At 37.0% G+C, this 22,293-nt stretch overlaps 1 protein-coding gene across 1 annotated transcript in view; it reads right to left on the minus strand.

Annotated features, from left to right (window-relative positions):
• Nucleotides 1-22,293, minus strand: part of LOC101027425 (cAMP and cAMP-inhibited cGMP 3',5'-cyclic phosphodiesterase 10A-like) — a 128,488-nt gene that overhangs the window by 22,453 nt on the left and 83,742 nt on the right. Inside the window, exon 15 of the mRNA XM_074406823.1 lies at nucleotides 20,689-20,861. Coding sequence (XP_074262924.1) covers nucleotides 20,689-20,861 — 173 coding nt within the window. The remainder of the gene's footprint in view (nucleotides 1-20,688; nucleotides 20,862-22,293) is intronic.

Genomic DNA, 22,293 nt, shown 5'->3' on the forward strand with positions numbered 1-22,293 from the left:
TGATGGGTTTTAGTTTTTTATTCAAATTGCCTGTCTGTCTTTGGATTGGGGGATTTAGTCAATTTAAATTTAGAATTAATAATGATATATGTGAGTTCAATACTACCATTTAATATTAGCTGGCTATTTTGCCCATTAGTTGATGTAAATTCTTCATTATATTGATGCTCTTTTTGGTATTTTTTAGAAAGGCTGATACTGTTTGTTCCTTTCTATGTGTAGTGGTTCTTTCAGAAGCTCTTGTAAAGCAGGCCTGGTGGTGATGAATTCTCTGAGTGCTTGCTTGTTCACAAAAAACTTTATTTTTCCTTCACTTATGAAGCTTAGTTTGGCTGGATGTGAAATTCTTGGTTGAAAGTTCTTTTCTTTAAAGATGTTGAATATTGGTTCCCACTCTCTTCTGGCTTGTAGGGTTTCTGCTGAGAGATCTGCTCTAAGACTGATAGGCTTCCCTTTTTGGGTAACCTGACCTTTCTCTCTAGCTGCCCTTAGTATTTTCTCCTTCATTTCAACCCTGGTGAATCTGACGATTATGTGCCTTGGAGTTGCTCTTCTTGAGGAATATCTTTGTGGTGTTCTCTGTATTACCTGGAGTTGAATATTATCCTGCCTTACTAAGTTGGGAAAATTTTCCTGAATAATATCCTGAAGCGTATTTTCCAGCTTGGATTCATTCTCTTCGTCACATTCAGGTACACCTATCAAGCATAGATTAGGTCTTTTCACATAGTCCCATATTTCTTGGAGACTTTGCTCGTTCCTTTTTATCCTTTTTTCTCTAATCTTGTCTTCTTGTTTTATTTCATTGAGTTGGTCTTCGACCTCTGATATCCTTTCTTTTGCTTGATCAATTTGGCTGTTAAAACTTGTGCATACTTGACGTAGTTCTCATATTGTGTTTTTCAGCTCCATCAATTCACTTATATTCCTCTCTAAATTGTGTATTCTTGTTAACATTTCGTTAATCCTTTTTTCAAAGTTCTTAGTTTCTTTGGATTGTGTTAGAACAAGTTTTTTTAATTCACAGGAGTTTCTTATTACCCACGTTTTGAAGCCTGCTTCTGTAATTGGAACACACTCGTTCTCCATCAAGCTTTGTTCCATTGCTGATGAGGAACTGTGATCCCCTGCATTCTGATCTTGGGTATTCTCAGCCTTTTTTGGCTGTTTTCTTCCCTTCATTATAAACGTATCCATCTGTGGTCTTTGTATTTACCGTCTTTGTAATTGGGTTTCTGAGTGGACGTCCAACTCATTGATTCCCAGCGCCGAAATCTGAGCAACCCACTGCGCTGACTAAATCATCGGCGTTAAGATTGATGGTGCTTTTCTGACTCTGCACCAAGAACTGATGCTCCAAGGCACCGGCAAAACTGCCTCGCCGGCCACAAGAGTCATGCTGGCGACCCGTGGGGTTCCTCCTCTGGGAATCTCTTGGTGCGTGAGCAACAAGAATTCATGTGAAGGTGTGGCATCCTCTCGTTCCCTGCACTTTCACTGGGAGCCACAATCCCGAGCTACTAGTGATCAGCCATCTTGGATCTCTCTCAAATCAGATTTCAAGTGTGGACTCTTAAATACAATATGACTGGTGTTCTTATAAGAGGAGGAAAGCAATACAAAGAAAGAAGGACACCAGGTGAATACACAGAGACACACAGGGATCTCATCCCTGGCACATGATGATGGAGGCAGAGACTGGAGGGATATGCTCAGAGACTACAAATGCCAAAAGTTGCCAGTATCTGTTAAAAGCTAAGAGAGAAGCATTGAACTTACTGTCTTTTTGAACCCTCTAGAAGGAACTAAGTTTGCTGGTACCTAGATTTCAGATTTCTAGCCTTAAGAATTGTGAGAAAATTAATTTCTGTTGTTTAAAGCCACCTGATTTGTGACATACTTTGTTACAGCAGTCCTAGAATATGAATACAGTAATAAATGTATCAAAGAAGAAATTAAAGGGAAATGTGAAAATCCCTTGAGATGTATGAAAATAAAGATACAATATATCGAAACTCATGGGATGCCATTAAGCAGCATGCAGAGGAACATTTAGAGCTGTAAAGGTCTATATGGTGAAACCCCGTCTCTACTAAAAGTACAAAAAATTAGCTGGGCATGGTGGCACATGCCTGTAATCCCAGCTACTCAGGAGGCTGAGGCAGGAGAATTGCCTGAATCCAGAAGGCGGAGGTTGCGATAAGCTGAGATCGTGCCATTGCACTCCAGCCTGGGTAACAAGAGCGAAACTCCGTCTCAAAAAAAGAAAGAAGAAATAATTCAAATCAATAACCTAATCTGCCTCAAAACACTGGAAAAGGAGAAGCAAACTAAAACTAAAGCAAAGAGAAGGAAGCAAATAAAGATTACAAAAAAATTAATGAAATTGGGAAGAGAAAAACATAGAGAAAATCAGTGATGCCAAAAGCCAGTTATTTGAAAATATTGACAAAACTGATAAACTCTTAAGCTAGACTGACCAAGAAAAGAGAGAGCGGGAGAGGGAGAGAAAGAAAGAAGATTCAACTTAATTAAGAACAGAAATGAAAAAGGAAACTCTACTACCAATCTTATAGAAATAAAAAGGATCATAATTACAGTGAACAACTGTATGCCAATAAAGTAGACAATTTAGTTGAAAATGGACACATTTCTAGAAAGACATGAATGACTAAATCTGACATAAGAAGAAACAGTCAATGTGAATAGACCTATAACAAGTAAAAAGACTGAATTAGTAGTTGAAGGGAAAAAATAATAACCACAAAGAAATATCCATTTCCAGATTACTTAAATGGTAAATTCTATCAAACATTTGAAGATGAAGTAATAGAAATTCTTCATAAACTCTTCCAAAAAATAGTAAAGGAGGGAATACTTCCCAGCTAATATCATGAGGCCAGTGTTACCCTGACACCAAAATAAGACAAATACCACAAAAAAGAAAAAGGCCAGTATAATGTATGATACAGGCCTATCAAGCCAAATCCAGCAATATGTAAGACAACAATACATGATTATTACATGATATCTATCACAGGAATGCAAGGTTAGCTTAACATCTAAATGTTAATTAATCTAATGCACCTTACTAATAGAATAACAAAAACTGCTTGATAGTCTCAATAGATGCAGATAAAGCATATGACAAAATTCAATACCATTCACAATTGAAAAACACTCTACAAACCAGATGTAGAAGGAAACTTCCTCAATCTGATAAAGTTCATCTATAAAATACCCATATCTAATATCATAGTTAATGGAGAAAGACTAGATGCTTTCCCCCTGAAATCTGAAACAAAAAATGATGTCTGCTCTTGTCACTGAAATTCAGCATAAGTCAAGCCAATTATTAAATAAAATGAAAGAAATAACAGATTCTAAAGACAATTGTACAACTATCTCTATTTGAAGATGACATAATCTTCTATGAATATAGAGAGGCCTAAGCAATCCACCAAAAAATTGTTAGAAGAAATAAGTTCATTAAGGTGTCAAGATATAAGATCAGTAGTACAAAAATCAACCATTTCTACATACTAACAATGAACAATGTGAAAGTGAAATTAAAAAGTAATTCAATTTACAATATTATCAAAGCAATAAAATCTTTAGCAATAAATTTAACAACAGAAATACAAAATGTGGGCTAGAAAACATCGTTGAAAAATATTAAAGAAAAAGTAATTAAATGGAAAAAGATCTCATATTCACAGACTTAATATTGTTAAGATGGCGATACTTCCCAAATTGATTTACAGATTCAACATAATCTGCATTAGAATCCGAAGGCTAGCTTTTCTGTAGAAATTGGCAAGCTGATGCTAAAATTCGCATGGAATTGCTAGAGAACCAGAATAGTGAAAGCAATATAAGGAAAGAAGAGAGAAAGCTGGGATCATAAACAGAAAAGCACTTACTGTCATTCTACATATTTTTAACTCAAGATAATACAAGTTGACACAGACTGAATGTTTCTTTCCCTAAATACTAATATGTTAATCCTAGTGCCCAAAGTATTAGTATTTGGAGGTGGGACTTTTGGAAGGTGATTATATAATGAAGGTAGAGCCCTCATTAGTTCCTACATAAAACAAACCGCAGAGAGCTCCCTCTCTTCTTCCTTCAGGTGAGGTGGCAGCTAGAAAACAGCTCTCTATATACCAGGAAACAGGTCCTCCCTCAAACTGAGACACTCAAACTGCCAGCAGCTTGATTCTGGAATAATCGGACTCCAGAAATGTGAGAAATAACCATTTACAAGCCACCCAATCTGTGGTATTTCATTATAATAGCCTGAAGAGACTAAGGCACAAATATAATCTATAAATAAAGAACACATTGATTTCTATGCCTGGTGTAGGAAAATTTGATTGGAAAAGGGTAAAGTGGTGGCAGACATTTTTTATACCTTTAATGTGACTCCTGTAGTCGTTGCATTTGCCAGAACTTAAAATTAGTGTAATTATACCCCAGTGAAGTTACTTTAACAATCATCTTTTGTGTCTTGGCCAGAAAGAAAATACTGATCAACTATAAAATTTTAATTTAATAGTTATGTATTTTTTACAACAATCCAAAGAAGTCTCTAGGAACAAAATAAAAAATAAGCAAACATCTAAAATATTTAGAATTTAGAAAATTGCTTTAAAATAACCTTTACATCAACAAGGAAACAAAGGCAGAAATAATCTAAAAACCAAGGAAAAGTACAACAAAACTTGCAAGGTATAGTCCAGTCAACACTCAGATTATAATAGGTATAATCTGATTATTTCATTACTATTCAATCAGAGAAACAAGAAAAAAACCCCAAAAGTATAATGAAAGCATAAAAATAAAAGTTAAATTTAATGAAAGAACAGATAATGAATAAATGAAAAAATTTTTTTTTATTGCATTTTAGGTTTTGGGGTACATGTGATGTACATGCAAGATTGTTGCATAGGTACACACATGGCAGTGTGCTTTGCTGCCTTCCGTCCCCTCACCTGTATCTGTCATTTCTCCCCATGCTATCTCTTCCCACCTCCCCACCCCCCACCCCTCCCCCATTTCCCCCCAACGGACCCCAGTGTGTAGTGCTCCCCTCCCTGTGTCCATGTGTTCTCATTGTTCAATACCTGCCTATGAGCGAGAATATACGGTGTTTGATTTTCTGCTCTTGTGTCAGTTTGCTGAGAATGATGGTTTCCAGGTTCATCCATGTCCCTACAAAGGACATGAACTCATCGTTTTTGATGGCTGCATAATATTCTATGGTGTATATATACCACATTTTCCCTATCCAGTCTATCATCGTTGGGCATTTGGGTTGGTTCCAGGTCTTTGCTATTGTAAACAGTGCTGCAATGAACATTCGTGTGCACGTGTCCTTGTAGTAGAATGATTTATAATCCTTTAGATATATACCCAGTAATGGGATTGCTGGGTCAAATGGGATTTCTATTTTTAGGTCCTTGAGGAATCGCCACACTGTCTTCCACAATGGTTGAATTAATTTACATTCCCACCAACAGTGTAAAAGTGTTCCTATTTCTCCACATCCTCTCCAGCATCTGTTGTTTCCCGATTTTTTAATGATCGCCATTCTAACTGGTGTGAGATGGTATCTCAATGTGGTTTTGATTTGCATTTCTCTGATGACCAGTGATGATGAGCATTTTTTCATATGTTTGTTGGCCTCCTGTATGTCTTCTTTTGTAAAGTATCTGTTCATATCCTTCGCCCATTTTTGAATGGGCTTGTTTGTTTTTTTCTTGTAGATCTGCTTTAGTTCTTTGTAAATTCTGAATATCAGCCCCTTGTCAGATGGGTAGACTGCAAAAATTTTTTCCCATTCTGTTGGTTGCCGATTCACTCTACTGACTGTTTCTTTTGCCGTGCAGAAGCTGTGGAGTTTGATTAGGTCCCATTTGTCTATTTTGGCTTTTGTTGCCATTGCTTTTGGCGTTTTGGTCATGAAGTCCTTGCCTACACCTATGTCCTGAATGGTTTTGCCTAGATTTTCTTCTAAGGTTTTTATGGTATTAGGTCTGACGTTTAAGTCTTTAATCCATCTGGAGTTAATTTTGGTGTAAGGTGTCAGGAAGGGGTCCTGTTTCTGCTTTCTGCACATGGCTAGCCAGTTTTCCCAACACCCTTTATTAAACAGGGAGTCCTTTCCCCATTGCTTGTTTTTGTCAGGTTTGTCGAAGATCAGATGGTTGTGGGTATGTTGTATTTCCTCTGAGGCCTCTGTTCTGTTCCATTGGTCTATATCTCTGTTTTGGTACCAGTACCATGCTGTTTTGATTACTGTAGCCTTGTAGTATAGTTTGAAGTCCGGTAGTGTGATGCCTCCTGCTTTGTTCTTTTTGCTTAGAATTGACTTGGCTATGCGGGCTCTCTTTTGGTTCCATATGAAGTTTAAGGTGTTTTTTTCCAGTTCTGTGAAGAAGGTCATTGGTAGCTTGATGGGTATAGCATTGAATCTGTAAATTACTTTGGGCAGTATGGCCATTTTCACGATGTTGATTCTTCCTAACCATGAACATGGAATGTTTCTCCATCTGTTTGTATCCTCTCTTATTTCGTTGAGCAATGGCTTGTAGTTCTCCTTGAAGAGGTCCTTTACGTTCCTTGTTAGTTGTATTCCTAGGTACTTTATTCTCTTTGTAGCAATTGTGAATGGCAGTTCGTTCTTGATTTGGCTCTCTTGAAGTCTATTACTGGTGTATAGGAATGCTTGTGATTTTTGCACGTTGATTTTGTATCCTGAGACTTTGCTGAAGTTGTTTATCAGTTTCAGGAGATTTTGGGCTGAGATGATGGGGTCTTCCAGATATACAATCATGTCATCTGCAAATAGAGACAATTTGATTTCCTCCTTTCCAATTTGGATACCCTTTATTTCTTTTTCTTGCCTGATTGCTCGGCTAGAACTTCCAGTACTATATTGAATAGGAGTGGCGAGAGAGGGCATCCTTGTCTAGTGCCAGATTTCAAAGGGAATGCTTCTAGTTTTTGCCCATTCAGTATGATATTGGCTGTTGGTTTGTCGTAAATAGCTTTTATTGTTTTGAGATACGTTCCATCAATACCTAGTTTATTGAGGGTTTTTAGCATAAAGGGTTGTTGAATTTTGTCAAAAGCCTTCTCTGCATCAATCGAGATAATCATGTGGTTTTTGTCTTTGGTTCTGTTTATGTGGTGAATTACGTTTATGGACTTGCGTATGTTGAACCAGCCTTGCATCCCCGGGATGAATCCTACTTGATCATGGTGGATGAGCTTTTTGATATGCTGTTGCAATCGGTTTGCCAGTATTTTATTGAAGATTTTTGCATCTATGTTCATCATGGATATTGGCCTGAAATTTTCTTTTCTTGTTGAGTCTCTGCCGGGTTTTGGTATCAGGATGATGTTTGTCTCGTAAAATGATTTGGGAAGGATTCCCTCTTTTTGGATTGTCTGGAATAGTTTCAGAAGGAATGGTATCAGCTCCTCCTTGTATGTCTGGTAGAATTCAGCTGTGAACCCATCTGGACCTGGGCTTTTTTTGGGTGGTAGGCTCTTTATTGCTGCCTCGACTTCAGACCATGTTATTGGTCTATTCAGGGTTTCGGCTTCTTCCAGGTTTAGGCTTGGGAGGATGCAGGTGTCCAGGAATTTATCCATTTCTTCCAGGTTTACTAGTTTATGTGCATAGAGTTGTTTGTAATCTCTGATGATGGTTTGGATTTCTGTGGAATCTGTGGTGATATCCCCTTTATCGTTTTTTATTGCATCAATTTGGTTATTCTCTCTTTTCTTTTTTATTAATCTGGCTAGTGGTCTGTCTATTTTGTTCATCTTTTCAAAAAACCAGCTCCTGGATTTATTGATTTTTTGAAGAGTTTTTTGTGTCTCTATTTCCTTCCGTTCTGCTCTGATCTTAGTTATTTCCTGTCTTCTGCTAGGTTTTGAGTTTTTTTGATCTTGCTCCTCTAGCTCTTTCAATTTTGATGATAGGGTGTCAATTTTAGATCTCTCCTTTCTTCTCATGTGGGCATTCATTGCTATATATTTTCCTCTAGAGACTGCTTTAAATGTGTCCCAGAGATTCTGGTATGTTGTGTCTTCGTTCTCATTGGTTTCGAAGAACATCTTTATTTCTGCCTTCATTTCATTGTTTATCCAGTCAACATTCAAGAGCAAGTTGTTCAGTTTCCATGAAGCTGTGTGGTTCTGAGTTAGTTTCTGCATTCTGAGTTCTAACTCGATTGCACTGTGGTCTGAGAGACTGTTTGTTATGATTTCTGTTCTTTTGCATTTGCTGAGGAGTGATTTATTGCCAATTATGTGGTCAATTTTAGAGTAGGTGTGATGTGGTGCTGAGAAGAATGTATATTCTGTGGATTTGGGGTGGAGAGTTCTGTAAATATCTATTAGGTTTGCTTGTTCCAGGTCTGTATTCAGGTCCTGGATATCCTTGTTGATTTTCTGTCTGGTTGATCTGTCTAATATTGACAATGGGGTGTTAAAGTCTCCCACTATTATTGTGTGGGAGTCTAAGTCTCTTTGTAAGTCATTAAGAACTTGCCTTATGTATCTGGGTGCTCCTGTATTGGGTGTGTATATATTTAGGATCGTTAGCTCTTCTTGTTGCAGTGATCCTTTTACCATTATGTAATGTCCTTCTTTGTCTCTTTTGATCTTTGTTGCTTTAAAGTCTATTTTATCAGAGATGAGAATTGCAACTCCTGCCTTTTTTTGCTCTCCATTTGCTTGGTAGATCTTCCTCCATCCCTTTATTTTGAGCCTTTGTGTATCCTTGCATGTAAGATGGGTTTCCTGGATACAGCACACTGATGGGTTTTGGCTTTTTATCCAATTTGCCAGTCTGTGTCTTTTGATTGGGGCATTTAGTCCATTTACATTTAGGGATAGTATTGTTATGTGTGAGTTTGATGCTGTCATTTTGATGCTACCTGGCTGTTTTGTTGGTTAGTTGATGCAGATTCTTGATTGTGTTGATGCTTTTTTACCATTTGGTGTGTTTTTGGAGTGGCTGGTACTGGTTGTTCCTTTATATGTGTAGAGCCTCTTTCAAGAGTTCTTGTAGAGCAGGTTTGGTGGTGATGAAATCTCTGAGTGCTTGCTTGTTCACAAAGGATTTTATTTTTCCTTCACTTATGAAGCTTAGTTTGGCTGGATAGGAGATTCTGGGTTGAAAGTTCTTTTCTTTAAGGATGTTGAATATTGGCCCCCAATCTCTTCTGGCTTGTAGGGTTTCTGCTGAGAGATCTGCTGTGAGTCTAATGGGCTTCCCTTTGTGGGTAACCCGACCTTTCTCTCTGGCTGCCCTTAGCATTTTCTCTTTCATTTCAACCCTGGTGAATCTGACGATTATGTGCCTTGGGGTTGCTCTTCTTGAGGAATATCTTTGTGGTGTTCTCTGTATTTCCTGGATTTGAATATTGGTCTGCCTTGCTAGGTTGGGGAAGTTTTCCTGGATAATATCCTGAAGAGTATTTTCCAGCTTGGATTCATTCTCTTCATCACATTCAGGTACACCTATCAGATGTAGATTAGGTCTTTTCACATAGTCCCACATTTCTTGAAGATTTTGTTCATTCCTTTTTGCGCTTTTTTCTCTGTTCTTGCCTTCTCTTTTTATTTCATTGAGTTGATCTTCGACCTCTGATATCCTTTCTTCTGCTTGGTCCATTTGGCTGTTGAAGCTTGTGCATGCTTCACGAAGTTCTCGTGTTGCATTTTTCAGCTCCGTCAATTCACTTATACTCCTCTCTATGCTGTCCATTCTCATCAGCAGTTCGTCCAATCTTTTTTCAAGGTTCCTATTTTCTTTGCGATGGGTTAGAACATGTTCTTTTAGCTCATTGTAGTTTCTTACTACCCACCTTCTGAAGTCTGATTCTGTCATTTCATCACCCTCCTTCTCCATCCGGTCTGGTTCCCTTGCTGGTGAGGAGTTGTGATCCCTTTTAGGAGGAGAGGTGTTCTGGTTTCGGGAGTTTTCATCCTTTTTGCACTGGTTTCTTCCCATTTTTGTGGGTTTATCCACCTGTTGTCTGTCTCTGTCCCAGGGAGTTGGAGCTTTATGAGTTTCCGTTGCGCTACTGCCTTTTTTGATTTTTCTTTCAGGTCAGACCCGCCCAGCTAGCAGCACGCCTAGCCACTGCCTGCCCGCAGGGGCTTTGCTGAGCTGCTGTGGGCTCCGCCCAGCTGCCCTGAGCTCTTCCCTGTAGTCCTTTTTATATGGGCGTAGTTAGAACTGTCTGGGCAATGGTGGCCCCGCCTCTGTTATGGTGGACTCTCTCTGTTGTGGCAGGTTGCCTCGGCAATGGCAGCCTGCCTCCGTAGCGGTGGAGAGTCTCAGTAATGGCGGAAGCCCCTCCCCCACGGAGCCGGACCGTCTCGGTTCAGCTGTGCTTGGTTTGAAGGGCTCAATCCAGAGTGTTTCCAATTACTGTTTTTGTTTTCGTTGTTGTTGGGGGTGGAGGGGTGGGACCAAATGAACCTGATCACCTGGCTCCCTGACTCAGAGTCTTTTCTTTTAAGTTGAACTACCCCGTGTTCCAGTTGCTTGTTGAAAAGGTGCCGGGATCTCCTGTGCTGCGACTCACGGAGTCGGCTCGAACTGCGGCGCCGGCTCCTGGCGGATTTTTTGCCTAGGAATCTCCTGGCCTGACTCGCTATTTCAGATGAATGGGCAACTCTGCTGTCTCAGGGATCTGCTCGCCAGCTAAGAGGGCTCCCAGACCAGTGGCTTTTGTACGGAAAACCGCAGCAACAGGGAGTGGTCACAGCAGCCGCGCGGGCGGAATCAGCCCCGCGGGGGCCAAAACAGCCGCACCGGCTGGGACTGCGATGCTGGCGACCCCTCTGCCTGGGTATCTCCTGGTCTGTGGGCAATAAGAGTTCATCTGGAAATGCGGCGTCCACTCACCCTCTGCACTTTCACTGGGAGCTGAAGTCCTGAGCTGTTCTTAGGCGGCCATCTTCCCAGCATGAAAAATTTTATAAAAGTTAGTTTCATAAAAAAGGAATAATTAAAAATTCCAGATGAGTTGGATTATGTAAGAAAGGAAGAAATAAAAATAGAAAACAATGAAAATTAGATACAAATACAAATGTAATGTCAATTAAGTTTTAAGTGAAAATAATCTGTGCATATATTTTTATATGAAGTTTTAAATCTCAAGGCAAAAGATGACTTTTGTAGTACAATACATTGCCCAAGAGATGGAAGAAATTGGCAAAAACAAAACAAAGACCCCAAACTATAAAAGACATGGAAAGTTTGTTGAAGCTTTTCATTTAAAAAGGTGACAGCTAGGCCAGGCGCGGTGGCTCAAACCTGTAATCCCAGCAATTTGGGAAGCCGAGGTGGGTGGATCACGAGGTCAAGAGATCGAGACCATCCTGGTCAACATGGTGAAACCCCGTCTTTAATAAAAATACCAAAAAATTAGCTGGGCATGGTGGTGCGTGCCTGTAATCCCAGCTACTCAGGAGGCTGAGGCAGGAGAATTGCCTGAACCCGGGAGGCGGAGGTTGCGGTGAGCCAAGATCGCGCCATTGCACTCCAGCCTGGGTAATAAGAGCGAAACTCCGTCTCGAAAAAATAAATAAATAAATAAAATAAAAAGGTGACAGCTGGACACTATGGCTCATGCCTGTAATCCCAGCACTTTGGGAGGCTGAGGTGGGAGGATCATTGAGCCCTGGAGTTCAAGACCAGCACTGTCAACATAGCAAGACTCTGTCTCTAACAAATAATAACAAAAATGTAGCCAGGGATGATGTTGTTTGCCTATAGTCCCAGCTCCTCAGCTACTTAAGACTGAGGTGGGACAACTGCTTGAGGCTGGGAGGTCAAGGCTGCAGTGAGCTGTGGTCGTGCCACTATACTCCAGCCTGGGGGACAGAGCAAAACCCTGTCTCAAAAAAATTAAATTAAATTAAAATTGAAAATAAAAAGGTGATAAATAGTTTCACGAATGAGTATTTTCCAAAATGGTTATATGAATCTTCCCAAAATGGTTAACATTAGTTATTTAAAGTCTTCCAGATAAGAAAGAAAGATCAATAGTTTATAGCAAATTATAATGAACAAAAAAGACAACCATATCTCAAAATTAATAGATTACATGCAAATATGCTAAAAAAGAAAAATTTCATTTCTTCTGCATATTAAAAAACTAAATCCATGGGAAAGTAGAGTTCAATAAATAATTAGTTGCAGAAAATTAGAAAATTTAAAAATCTATTCATCAAATAGGAAATCGGTAACACCAAGAAATTATAGAAAAACCTTCTATCAGTGGAACATAGATACAGACAAACATTATACATGATAAACGAGTCTTATCAAAATATATTAAATACTGCCTTAAAAAGTGAAACTCTAAAATCACATCAATTGAAGTCATGCATATATTAGATGTGCTTGCTTTCTTTACTGTAATCTAATATTGTGTTATAAGTTCTAGCTGTGCAGTCAGATAAGAAAGCAAAATATGTACAAATATCAGAAAAGTAGGTTAAATTTTATTTATTTGTAGATGACATTACCATATGCCTTAAAAAGCAAGAGACTAAAAATAAAACTTTTCAGCTGATAAAGAGTCTATAATTAAATGGTTAGATACAAAACAAAGTTTTAAGATTCTGGTAATAATAATAAATTCTAGATAGAACTAAAAACAAATCTTGAAGATGTTGTTCTAGTACCTAAAAACAGGAGTAAGTGGGAGAAGATTTAAACTTTGAAAGGCAGGACTATACTGGGTGAGATCCTTATTTATACAGCTTTTTTACTAAGGGAATGTCATAAATACAGCCCAAAAGAAAGTCAGTGTGCAGCTGAGAAGGTAGAGAGTTTGGGGATGTCAGAGCACACAAAAGTTGAGGAGGGAAATCCTAGAAAGTAAAGAGAACCACAGAAGCGGAAGTCCCCAAATTTGAATTCTTATTTCTTTCAAATTCTTGACAGAGGACACCAAGGCCAAAACAGAAATGCAACCACCCAACTAAAGCTTAAAGGGACATATTCATATATTTAAGATGATTCATGAGAAATGTAACTTGCCACTAGGAAAAAAGTTGATTAACTTCAGAGAAACACACCAGCATCCAGAAGGATAACGGAGCATGTTATCCATAATGGAGTATACAAATATAAAAAATTACTAGCCATGTAAAGAAACTGAATATTACGTGGTCTAGAGTAAAATCAGTCAACAAGACAAAACTCATAGAAAATCCAGATAGCGAAAATTCAGACAACAATTTCTAAATTACGTACAGATATGTTAAGTAATCTTCAGGAAAATATATATTTAGAAAAAATAGTTGAAGAGATGGGGAATTTCAGGAGAAACATAGCAGCTATAAAAATGAACCAAAAAGAAATCCCAGAACCTAAAAATCTTGTGTGTGTGTGTGTGTGTGTGTGTGTGTGTGTGTGTGTGTGTATGCATCTGTGTGTATTTTTTAAAAATCGCTATATGAGGTTAACAACAGATCGGATAGAATATTAGGAAAAGAACAGTGAGATCAGACAGAGAACAAATTACCCAAACCATTATCAGTGAAAAACCACACAGAGCCTTAATAACCTGTAGCACAGTATAAAAATGTCTAACAGAAGTGTCAGAGTATCGAAAGAAAAGAAACATAATGGGGCAGAAAAAGTATCTGAAAAAACATAATGCTTTAAACGCCGCTAAACTTCACTGAAATCAGCAGCCCACTGACCTAGAAACCTCAGAGGACACCATGAAGAATGAACGTAAATGTGGTCAGGGTAAAATGACACAGCATAGAGGGGAACAACAACTGCTGACTTTTCCTCAGAAAAATAAAATAAAATAAAAGGTGGAGGCCAGAAGACCATTTACTGACTTTTGTGAAATCTTGAAAAAAAAAAAAATCTATCTACTTAGAATTCTAAGTCCAGTGAAAATATATTTAAACTGTGAAGTCACAATAAAGCCATTCTTAGATTAACAAACGAACAAACAAAAAACACACACACACTTTAAAGAATCTGCTTTCAACACACTGAGAGATGTTAAAGGAAGTCCTTTAGGCTCAAATGAAATTATAGAAGTTGGAAATTTTGACCTATGTGAATAAATTAAAAGCAGAAGAAATGATATAGATGTGAAAAAAATACTTAAAAATTATTTTTCTTAAATTCTATTTTTTTTTTTTTTTTTTTTTTTTTTTGAGACAGACTCTTGCTCTGTGGCCCAGACTGCAGAGCAGTGGCAGGACCTCAGCTCACTGCTACCTCCACCTCCCAGGTTCAAGCAATTCTTCTGCCTCAGCCTCCCAAGTAGCTAGGATTACAGGAATACACTACCACACCTGGTTAATTTTTGTATTTTTAGTAGAGGTGGGGTTTCATCATGTTGGCTAGGCTGGTCTTGAACTCCTGACCTCAAGTGATCAGCCCGCCTCAGTCTCCCAAAGTGCCAAGATTACAGATGTGAGCTACCACCAGGCTCATTTTTCTTACATTCTTTAATAATTGATTCATTATTCAATTTGAAATATTAGCAACCTATCTGGGGTGTATAATATGTAGCAACAATACCAACATATATAACAATAGCAGAAAAGACAAAAAGAGGTATAAATTGAATTATTTTTAAGTTTTTTACATTTAATAAAATTGCAATCATATTAATTCAAAGTGGACTAATAAAAATGCATACTGTAAACACAAGAACAACCATTTGAAAATTTAAAAAGGTGTAACAATAAAATCAAAAGGAAATGTAGAATGAAACATCACCCCCATACACAAATAGCTCAAAATATAAAGTGGATAATTAGAAAACGTATAAATGCAAATAGATTGAACAGTACATTTAAATGCAGTGATTGCAAGTCTCAGCTATTGCTGTTAAGACACACTTCCAATGCAAAGACACAAAGGATTATAAAAGAATGTGATATATCAATAGTAAATATGAGGAAGTTTGTGTGGCTAGTTTAGACAGAAAAAATTTTAAGAAGTATCAGCAGAAGAAAGAACTTATTTCATACTGATGAGAGGGTAAATTATTGAGAAGACATAATAAATCTAAATGTGTAAGCACCAAATAACAGTTTCAAAACGTGAAGCAAAAATGACATACATCTATTTACAAATTCACAATTTTAAACATACTGGAAACTGCATTTCCAGTTAGAAGTCAGAAAAATTACATTCACAAATAAAGTCTGAAGCAGAATAGTCTTTTTCTTTTTAAATATTAATGATGAAGGAAGCAAAGGGCCAGAAGGTCTATAATTTATGTTGAAATGGTACACTCCCTACCTCCAAAAAAGAAGCAAAAAAAATATATAGTAAATTATTTATAATTCTTGAATCTACGTATGGCTGTACATTTGATTATTTCTACTTTAATGTAAGTTTGAAATTTTTCTTAAAACATTTTTTTACAAAATGACAATTTCCATGAATTGAAAGTAAAGATTATTTGAGCAGGTAAGTATGATACATTTCAACATATTGACAGAACCAAAGCTGTATGACTATAGTTGAGGATTGGATAATTAGTAATAAATGATTTAAGGGGTCTCAAAAATTATCCAAGCTTATGAGAAAATGTAATAAATTCAATTCAGGAGAAAACTTATTATTCGTTAATGGTATCAACTTAATGGTATCGACTCATTCCATCAGAATTAAAGTATGTTCATAAAAATATAACTCTAGAAGAATTAATATCCAAATATAAAAATTAAAACTAAAAAAAAGAACATTTTAATTATTATTTGTTACTATGAGACTTGATTTTTTTAAAAGATAAAAAATTTGTCCTCCTGAAACTAATTTTTTTGTGTTCAAAAGAAAATCTGAAGAAGTTTTTTGAAACTCACCTAAAGAAATATCTTTAATATATAAAATAAAATTTTAATATCCTTAACAAAAATATAGCATGAAAACTGATATATAAAAAAGTAAATAATTCGACCAAAAAAGGCAAAGTTTATGAATAGAGAAATACACAGAAGTCAGAATAATAAGCAATAAACAAACACGAAAAGATCTTCAACACAGTGAGTGGTTAGAGAATGGTACATATAATGAGAAGGAGTTTTCACTTTTACGTTAGAAGGAGTGTGAATTTCTACAGCCTTTTCTGAGAATTTAACATATGTGTAAACTGTTGGCAATATACGTTCCAGGCATACATCGTTTTATTGCATTCTGGTTGACTGTGGTTCACAAATACTGTGGTTTTGTTTTCCTTAGAAATTGAAGTTTTGTGGCAACCCTTTGTACAGCAAGTGTATCGGCACCATTTTTCCAACAGCAAGGGCTCACTTTTGAGTCTCTATGTTACATTTTGGTAATTTTCAAAATATTTCAAACATTCTCATTATTTTACAATATCTGTCATGGTGATCTATGCTCAGTGATCTTTGATGTTACTGTTGTAATTATTTGCGGGTGCCATGAATCACGCCTATATATGATGGTAAACTTAATTGATAAGTGTTGCCTGTATTCAGACTGCTCCACCAACTAACTGGCTGTTCCCCTTTCTCCCTCCCTGTCTTTGAACATTCCTGTTCCCTAAAAACAGTAATATTGAAATTAGACCAATTAATAACTCTAGAATGTCCTCTAACTGTTCAAGTGAAAGAAAGTCACATGTCCCTCACTTTAAATCAAAAGCTAGAAGTGACTAAACCTAGTAAGGCACATCTAAAGTTGAGATGGGCTGAAGGCGAGGACTCTTGGGCTAAACAGTCAGGTTGTGAAGGCAAAGAAAAGTTCTTCAAGGGAATTAAAAGTGCCACTCCAGTGATCACAAGGGCACTTAAGTGTTCTTGATGATATGAAGGAAGTGTTAGTCATCTGAATAGAAGATAAACCAGCCACAACATTCCCTTAAGCCAAAAGCGAATACAGAGCAAGGCCTTAACTCTCTCCAATCCTGTGAAGCCTGAGAGATGTGAAAAGGCTGCGGAAGGAAAGTTTGAAAGTAGCAGAGATTGGTTCGAGAGGTTTAAAGAAAGGTAAAATAATGCGAGCTGAAGCAAGTGCTGATGTAGAAGCTGTCGCAGGTCATTGAGAAGATCTAGCTAAGCTAGTGGATGAAGGCAGTTTAACCAAGTAACAGATTTTCACTATAGACAAAACATCTATTAGAGACATCTAGGACTTGTATATCTAGAGAGGAGAAGTCAGTGTCTAGCTCTAAAGCTTCAAAGGATGAGCTCACTCTCCTGTCAGGGGCTAATGCAGCTGGTGACATCAGGGAAAAGCCAATGATCATTTACCATTTTGAAAATTCTAGGGTCCGTAAGAATTACACTAAATCGATTCTGTCTGTGCTCTATAAATGGAACAACAAAGCCTCAATGACAGCACATTTGTTTAGAGCATGATGAATTGAATATTTTAAGCCTAGCATAGAAACCTCCTGCTCGGAATGAAAGGTTCCATTCAAACTGTGACTGCGCACTGACAATGAACCCTCAAGAGCTGTGATGGACATGTACAAGGAGACAACATCCACTCTGTAGCTAATGGGTCAAGGTGTAATTCTGACTTTCAAGTCCTATTATCTAAGAAATATGTCTTATAAAAATGTAGCTGTTATAGATAGTGATTTCTCTAATGAATGTGGGAAAGGTAAACTGAAACCTGGGAAAGATTCACCATTCAAGATTCCATTGAGAACATTCATGATTCATAGGAGGTAGTCAATGCTTCAAGACTTCAGTGGTGAAAGATGTGGTAGAAACTAGTGGAGCCTCAAAATGATGACTGATGGAATCATCATCAAACTTGAATGCATGAGGTGCTTCTTAAGGATGAGCTAAGAAAGTTTCTCTACTCCTGGTGAAGATGCTAGGAACATTGTTGAAACGACAGCAAAGGATTTAGAATATTCCATAAACTTGCTTGATAAAGCAGAGGCAGGGTTTGAGAAGAATGACTCTAGTGTTAAAAGGTCTGCTGCCGGTGAAATGCTATCAAAGAGCGTCGTAAGCTGCAGAGATATTTTCTGTGAAAGACAGAGTCCACTGATGTGATAAACTTCACTGCTGTCTTATTTTAAGAAATTGCCACATCCAGGCTGGGCATAGTGGCTCTTTCCTATAATCCTAGTTATTCAGGAGGCTGAAGTGGGAGAACTGCTTGAGGTCAGGAGTTTGAGACCAGCCTGGGCAACACAGCAATACCCTATCTCTAAAATAAGAAATGAAAAAATTTAGCTGGATGTGGTGGTATGTGCCTATAGTTCAGCTACTCAGGAGGCTGAGGTGGGAGGATCCCTGGAGCTGAGGAGTTTGAGGCTGCAGTGAGCTATGATCATGCCACTGCACTCCAACCTCGTTGACAGACTGAATGACACCCCATCTTTTAAAAAGAAGAAAAGAAATTGCCACATGCATTCCTCCTGTCCTATGATTTGCAACCACCACCCTGGTTAGGAGCCATTCATGTTGAGACAAGACAGTCCACCAGTAAAAAGATTATGATTTTCTGAAGTGTTAGATGATCATTAGCATTTTAAACAATAAAGTATTTTTATATTAAGGTATGTATTTTTTAGATATAATGTTATTGTATACTTAATAGGCTCTATGGTATAACTTTTATATGCTCTGGGAAACCAAAAAATTTCTGTGACTTCCTTTATTATAAAGTTTCTTTTAGAATATCTCTGACTTATGCCTGAACATACTGTATCACACACACACACCCCTACCTTTGAAAAATCACAGAAAAATGCATAAGATGACATTACATGAAACAGACAGTTGATACTGGAATGCAGAATAATATATTACTTTTTCTTTATACCTCTACATTATTTGAATTATTAAACATGCATTGCCTTCCAATGCATGTTTCAATGCAGTTTGTTTAAATAGCTTTTCAAGTTATCATGTATAAAAATTATTTAAACATGCATAATTACACAGTATGTACCATATACTTACGTACATGAGTACCAAAAGTGATGTTATTTTCAAGTAAATGCTTACATTTTCTATTTTATAATAATTATTGTAATCATTCTGCTGAAAAGAATATATTCGAGAAACTAGATACTAGTTACATGATTCTTATTTATAACCCCCCACCTGCTGCCAAAACAAAACAAAACAAAACAAAACAAAACATGGGTTTCAGGAAACCAAGGGATATTTCCTGAAGACTCTATTTCCCTAATCTTAGAATTGACATTAAAAAAACACTCAACAAGCACCTGTTTCTGTAGGTCTTGGAACAAGGACTGCACACAACCTACTGGAGACATAAAGACTATAGACCACTCTTCTCACTTGGGCTGAAGGAAAAGAACTATATGCTAGAACATCCTAGTGGATGTTTCATGGCTTTTCCCTGATACCAACCCTCTGTATGGTCCTGGGAGAGGCCCTGGCAGTGTTCTCAGACTGCCATGTATGAAAAGAAGATTTCTTTGTATTGTTTTCTCAAATAGCATTCTCCAAATTCTATCACTTTCAAGCTCTACAAAATCTGGTGTCCAGTTTGAAAGTAAGTGCAATCACAAAGAACTGCTTGTTATCTAAAGGCATCAATATCATTATACACATAGTATTTATTCTTGAAGAGGTGAACTTTATTAGATATCTGTAGTCATTTGTAAAACTAATATTTTGTGTTTGGTGTACCTGAGTGAATAATGAATTGTTTCTAAGAACTTTAAAACAGTCTGTCCCAAAGAACAAATGTAGGATCAGTACTTAATGAATCACAGAGGAGATATACAGAACACCTGGACAAAAAGTGTAAATCCAAATTCAGTAAGACTGGCATGGAAGCAGTCAAGAAGCGCTCACTGGCCTGGAGAGAAACATGTCCTCACTTAAGATGAAGTTGGTCAGACATGCAAACAGGAACAGGAAAGCCACAGCAATAAAAGCTAGTGTTACCGCTACAAACTGTCAAGGGGAGACGATGGCAGGTTAGCCAATGAACTTAGATCTCATATGCAGATGGGTGAACAGGCTCATAATGAACATACCTGACATATTTCTGAATCCACCAGGCAAGACACCCATCCTCAGAAACAAAAGGGCATCAGACTAATTTAGCTTGATTCCATTAGGACATGTAATTTATCTAATCCTCCTTGTTCTAATTCCATGTTCACCAAATAAACTTTTTATTGCTACTTGGCTTCCTAAATGATTCTGACCTCATGGGATGCCAATATTCTGATCTTTGTGACTGCATTATACATTTGCAGATCAATAAAAGGGGAGTCCAGTTTCTACACCAATCACATTAGCTTGCTTAATAGGATTGGATTCTGAAACAGGAATCCAATTTGATTTGCTCTTGAGTCACTGAGGCCAATGGCCAGATCCTGAATGGGGATCAATGCAAGAAGGGACCTCTTGGGAAAACATCACATCAGGCTTTTCTTTTCAAGGTGCCAGTCCCTGTGTGACTAGTTTAACTTCCAATCTATATTTTACTTATCTTCATTAGACATTGTCAGCAACTCTGTCAAACAACAAAATGTCTAAAGCAAATATAAACAAGATGTACATAAAATGAAAAACATGTAAATCTTTTACATACCTTTTTTCAAACATAAACTTATGCCACATTATATTTCTTAAGTATCAATTTATTCCAGATAACACTTTCTGAGCTTCTAAGCTTTTTAAAATTATTTTTACCTATGTGATTGATTATCAAGGTTTAGTGATCCATTCTGGTACATCTCCTCCAACTCTTTCCTGTTTCCAAAGTATAAAGCAAGGTCTGTGGCAATGATGGCTTTGCGGATGATCTCAAGCACCTGCTCATATTCACTGGAGCTCAGGGTGGAGAAGATATTGTGCCCTTCCAACTACGGAAAAAATACAAATAAAAACCACCAGTAACAAGCACAAGTTCTAATCTTATGACATTTTCAGTTATTTGAAACAATATAGTCAGTCAATGACATTTGGTGCACTAAAGAAAGGTTTGGGGAAAACAATAGTTGGAAATGACTAATGAAATAGTATTTTGGCTACAGAAAAAACGACGTTACCACTTTAAGCAACTAGTTCAACTACAATCACATCATTTACTACCACAAAACCCCAGTGACTTAAATATACCTAGTTCTTGCATATTTCTAATAAAGAACTTGAAAATGTAAAATATTTAAGTTAAAGACTTTTCCTCTTAAGCTAATTAAAAACTTCAGCTAATTTTTGTATTATACTAGAACCTTAATGGGCTTAAAAAGCCATCTATATCTTTGTCCACTTCAGGTTGTAACATATCAAAGCATGCCTAGTGAATAGTAATATAGTTCTCTGTATCCTACAAGAAAATGTCCTACAACCTCAATATAATGTGTATTCAAACACATCAAAAACTCTAAGAGCAAAAATATCTTTCCATAAAGCACAAATTACTGAAGGTGCAACAACTCTAGGATCATCTTCTATTCTCAAAGGAGGTGCAAATGGCAGATCATTACCCGAAATGAGACTAGAACATTGGTAATCTGTATTCTATTGGCTCAGAATATTATTCTGTGTATTAATCTTTTAAAAAACTTACAATAATTTCTTCCTCTGAAGATTTTAAGGTTTCAATTTATAATTGAGAAAAAAAAGCTTTTGTTGAAACTAAAAAGTTTGAGATAATTAAGATGCAATCAATTTGTAGATTCATCAATCACTTGATGACATTTCATTATTAGTCAATACAGTACTACTCTAAGTTGATTTTTAATTAATTTCACTTTTCTTAATATACATTTATTGACTTAAAATGCAGTAAAAACAAAATGATTGAAGTATATTTCTTTACAAAATTAGACATCTAAGACACTGTTTCTTCATATTCTTAAATGAAACTGTACATGCACCATTTGTTTGCAATTGCTAGAATAGTCCTAGATTACTTGCTCTTAAAGTCTTAGAAGTATTTGAATTATCGTATGATAAATGCAACAAATAGACTCAGTTCTAGTTATTTTCCTGGCAATAACAGTAGTAAGGCCTTACAATTGTAGGAAGTTCTACAGCTTATAAAGCACTTTCAAACACATACCTTCACTTTCAAATTACAATACTTATATTAGTTTGGAGTTCCCACAGGGACTGTGCATGAGATGCTATGAGTGGAGCCGTTTGAGCACAGGCTGGTTAGTGACTGATGGGGATAACAGGAGGGGAGTCCAGCTTTGGGCTGGCGGCTGAACCCAGTTATCATCCAACCTCAACTCTCCTCATTTTTGTTGTAGGAAGTCAGAAGGAAATATTTACTCTGATTCATGTGGT

The sequence above is a fragment of the Saimiri boliviensis genome, chromosome 1, assembly GCF_048565385.1.
Source record: "Saimiri boliviensis isolate mSaiBol1 chromosome 1, mSaiBol1.pri, whole genome shotgun sequence".
Lineage (NCBI taxonomy): Eukaryota > Metazoa > Chordata > Mammalia > Primates > Cebidae > Saimiri > Saimiri boliviensis.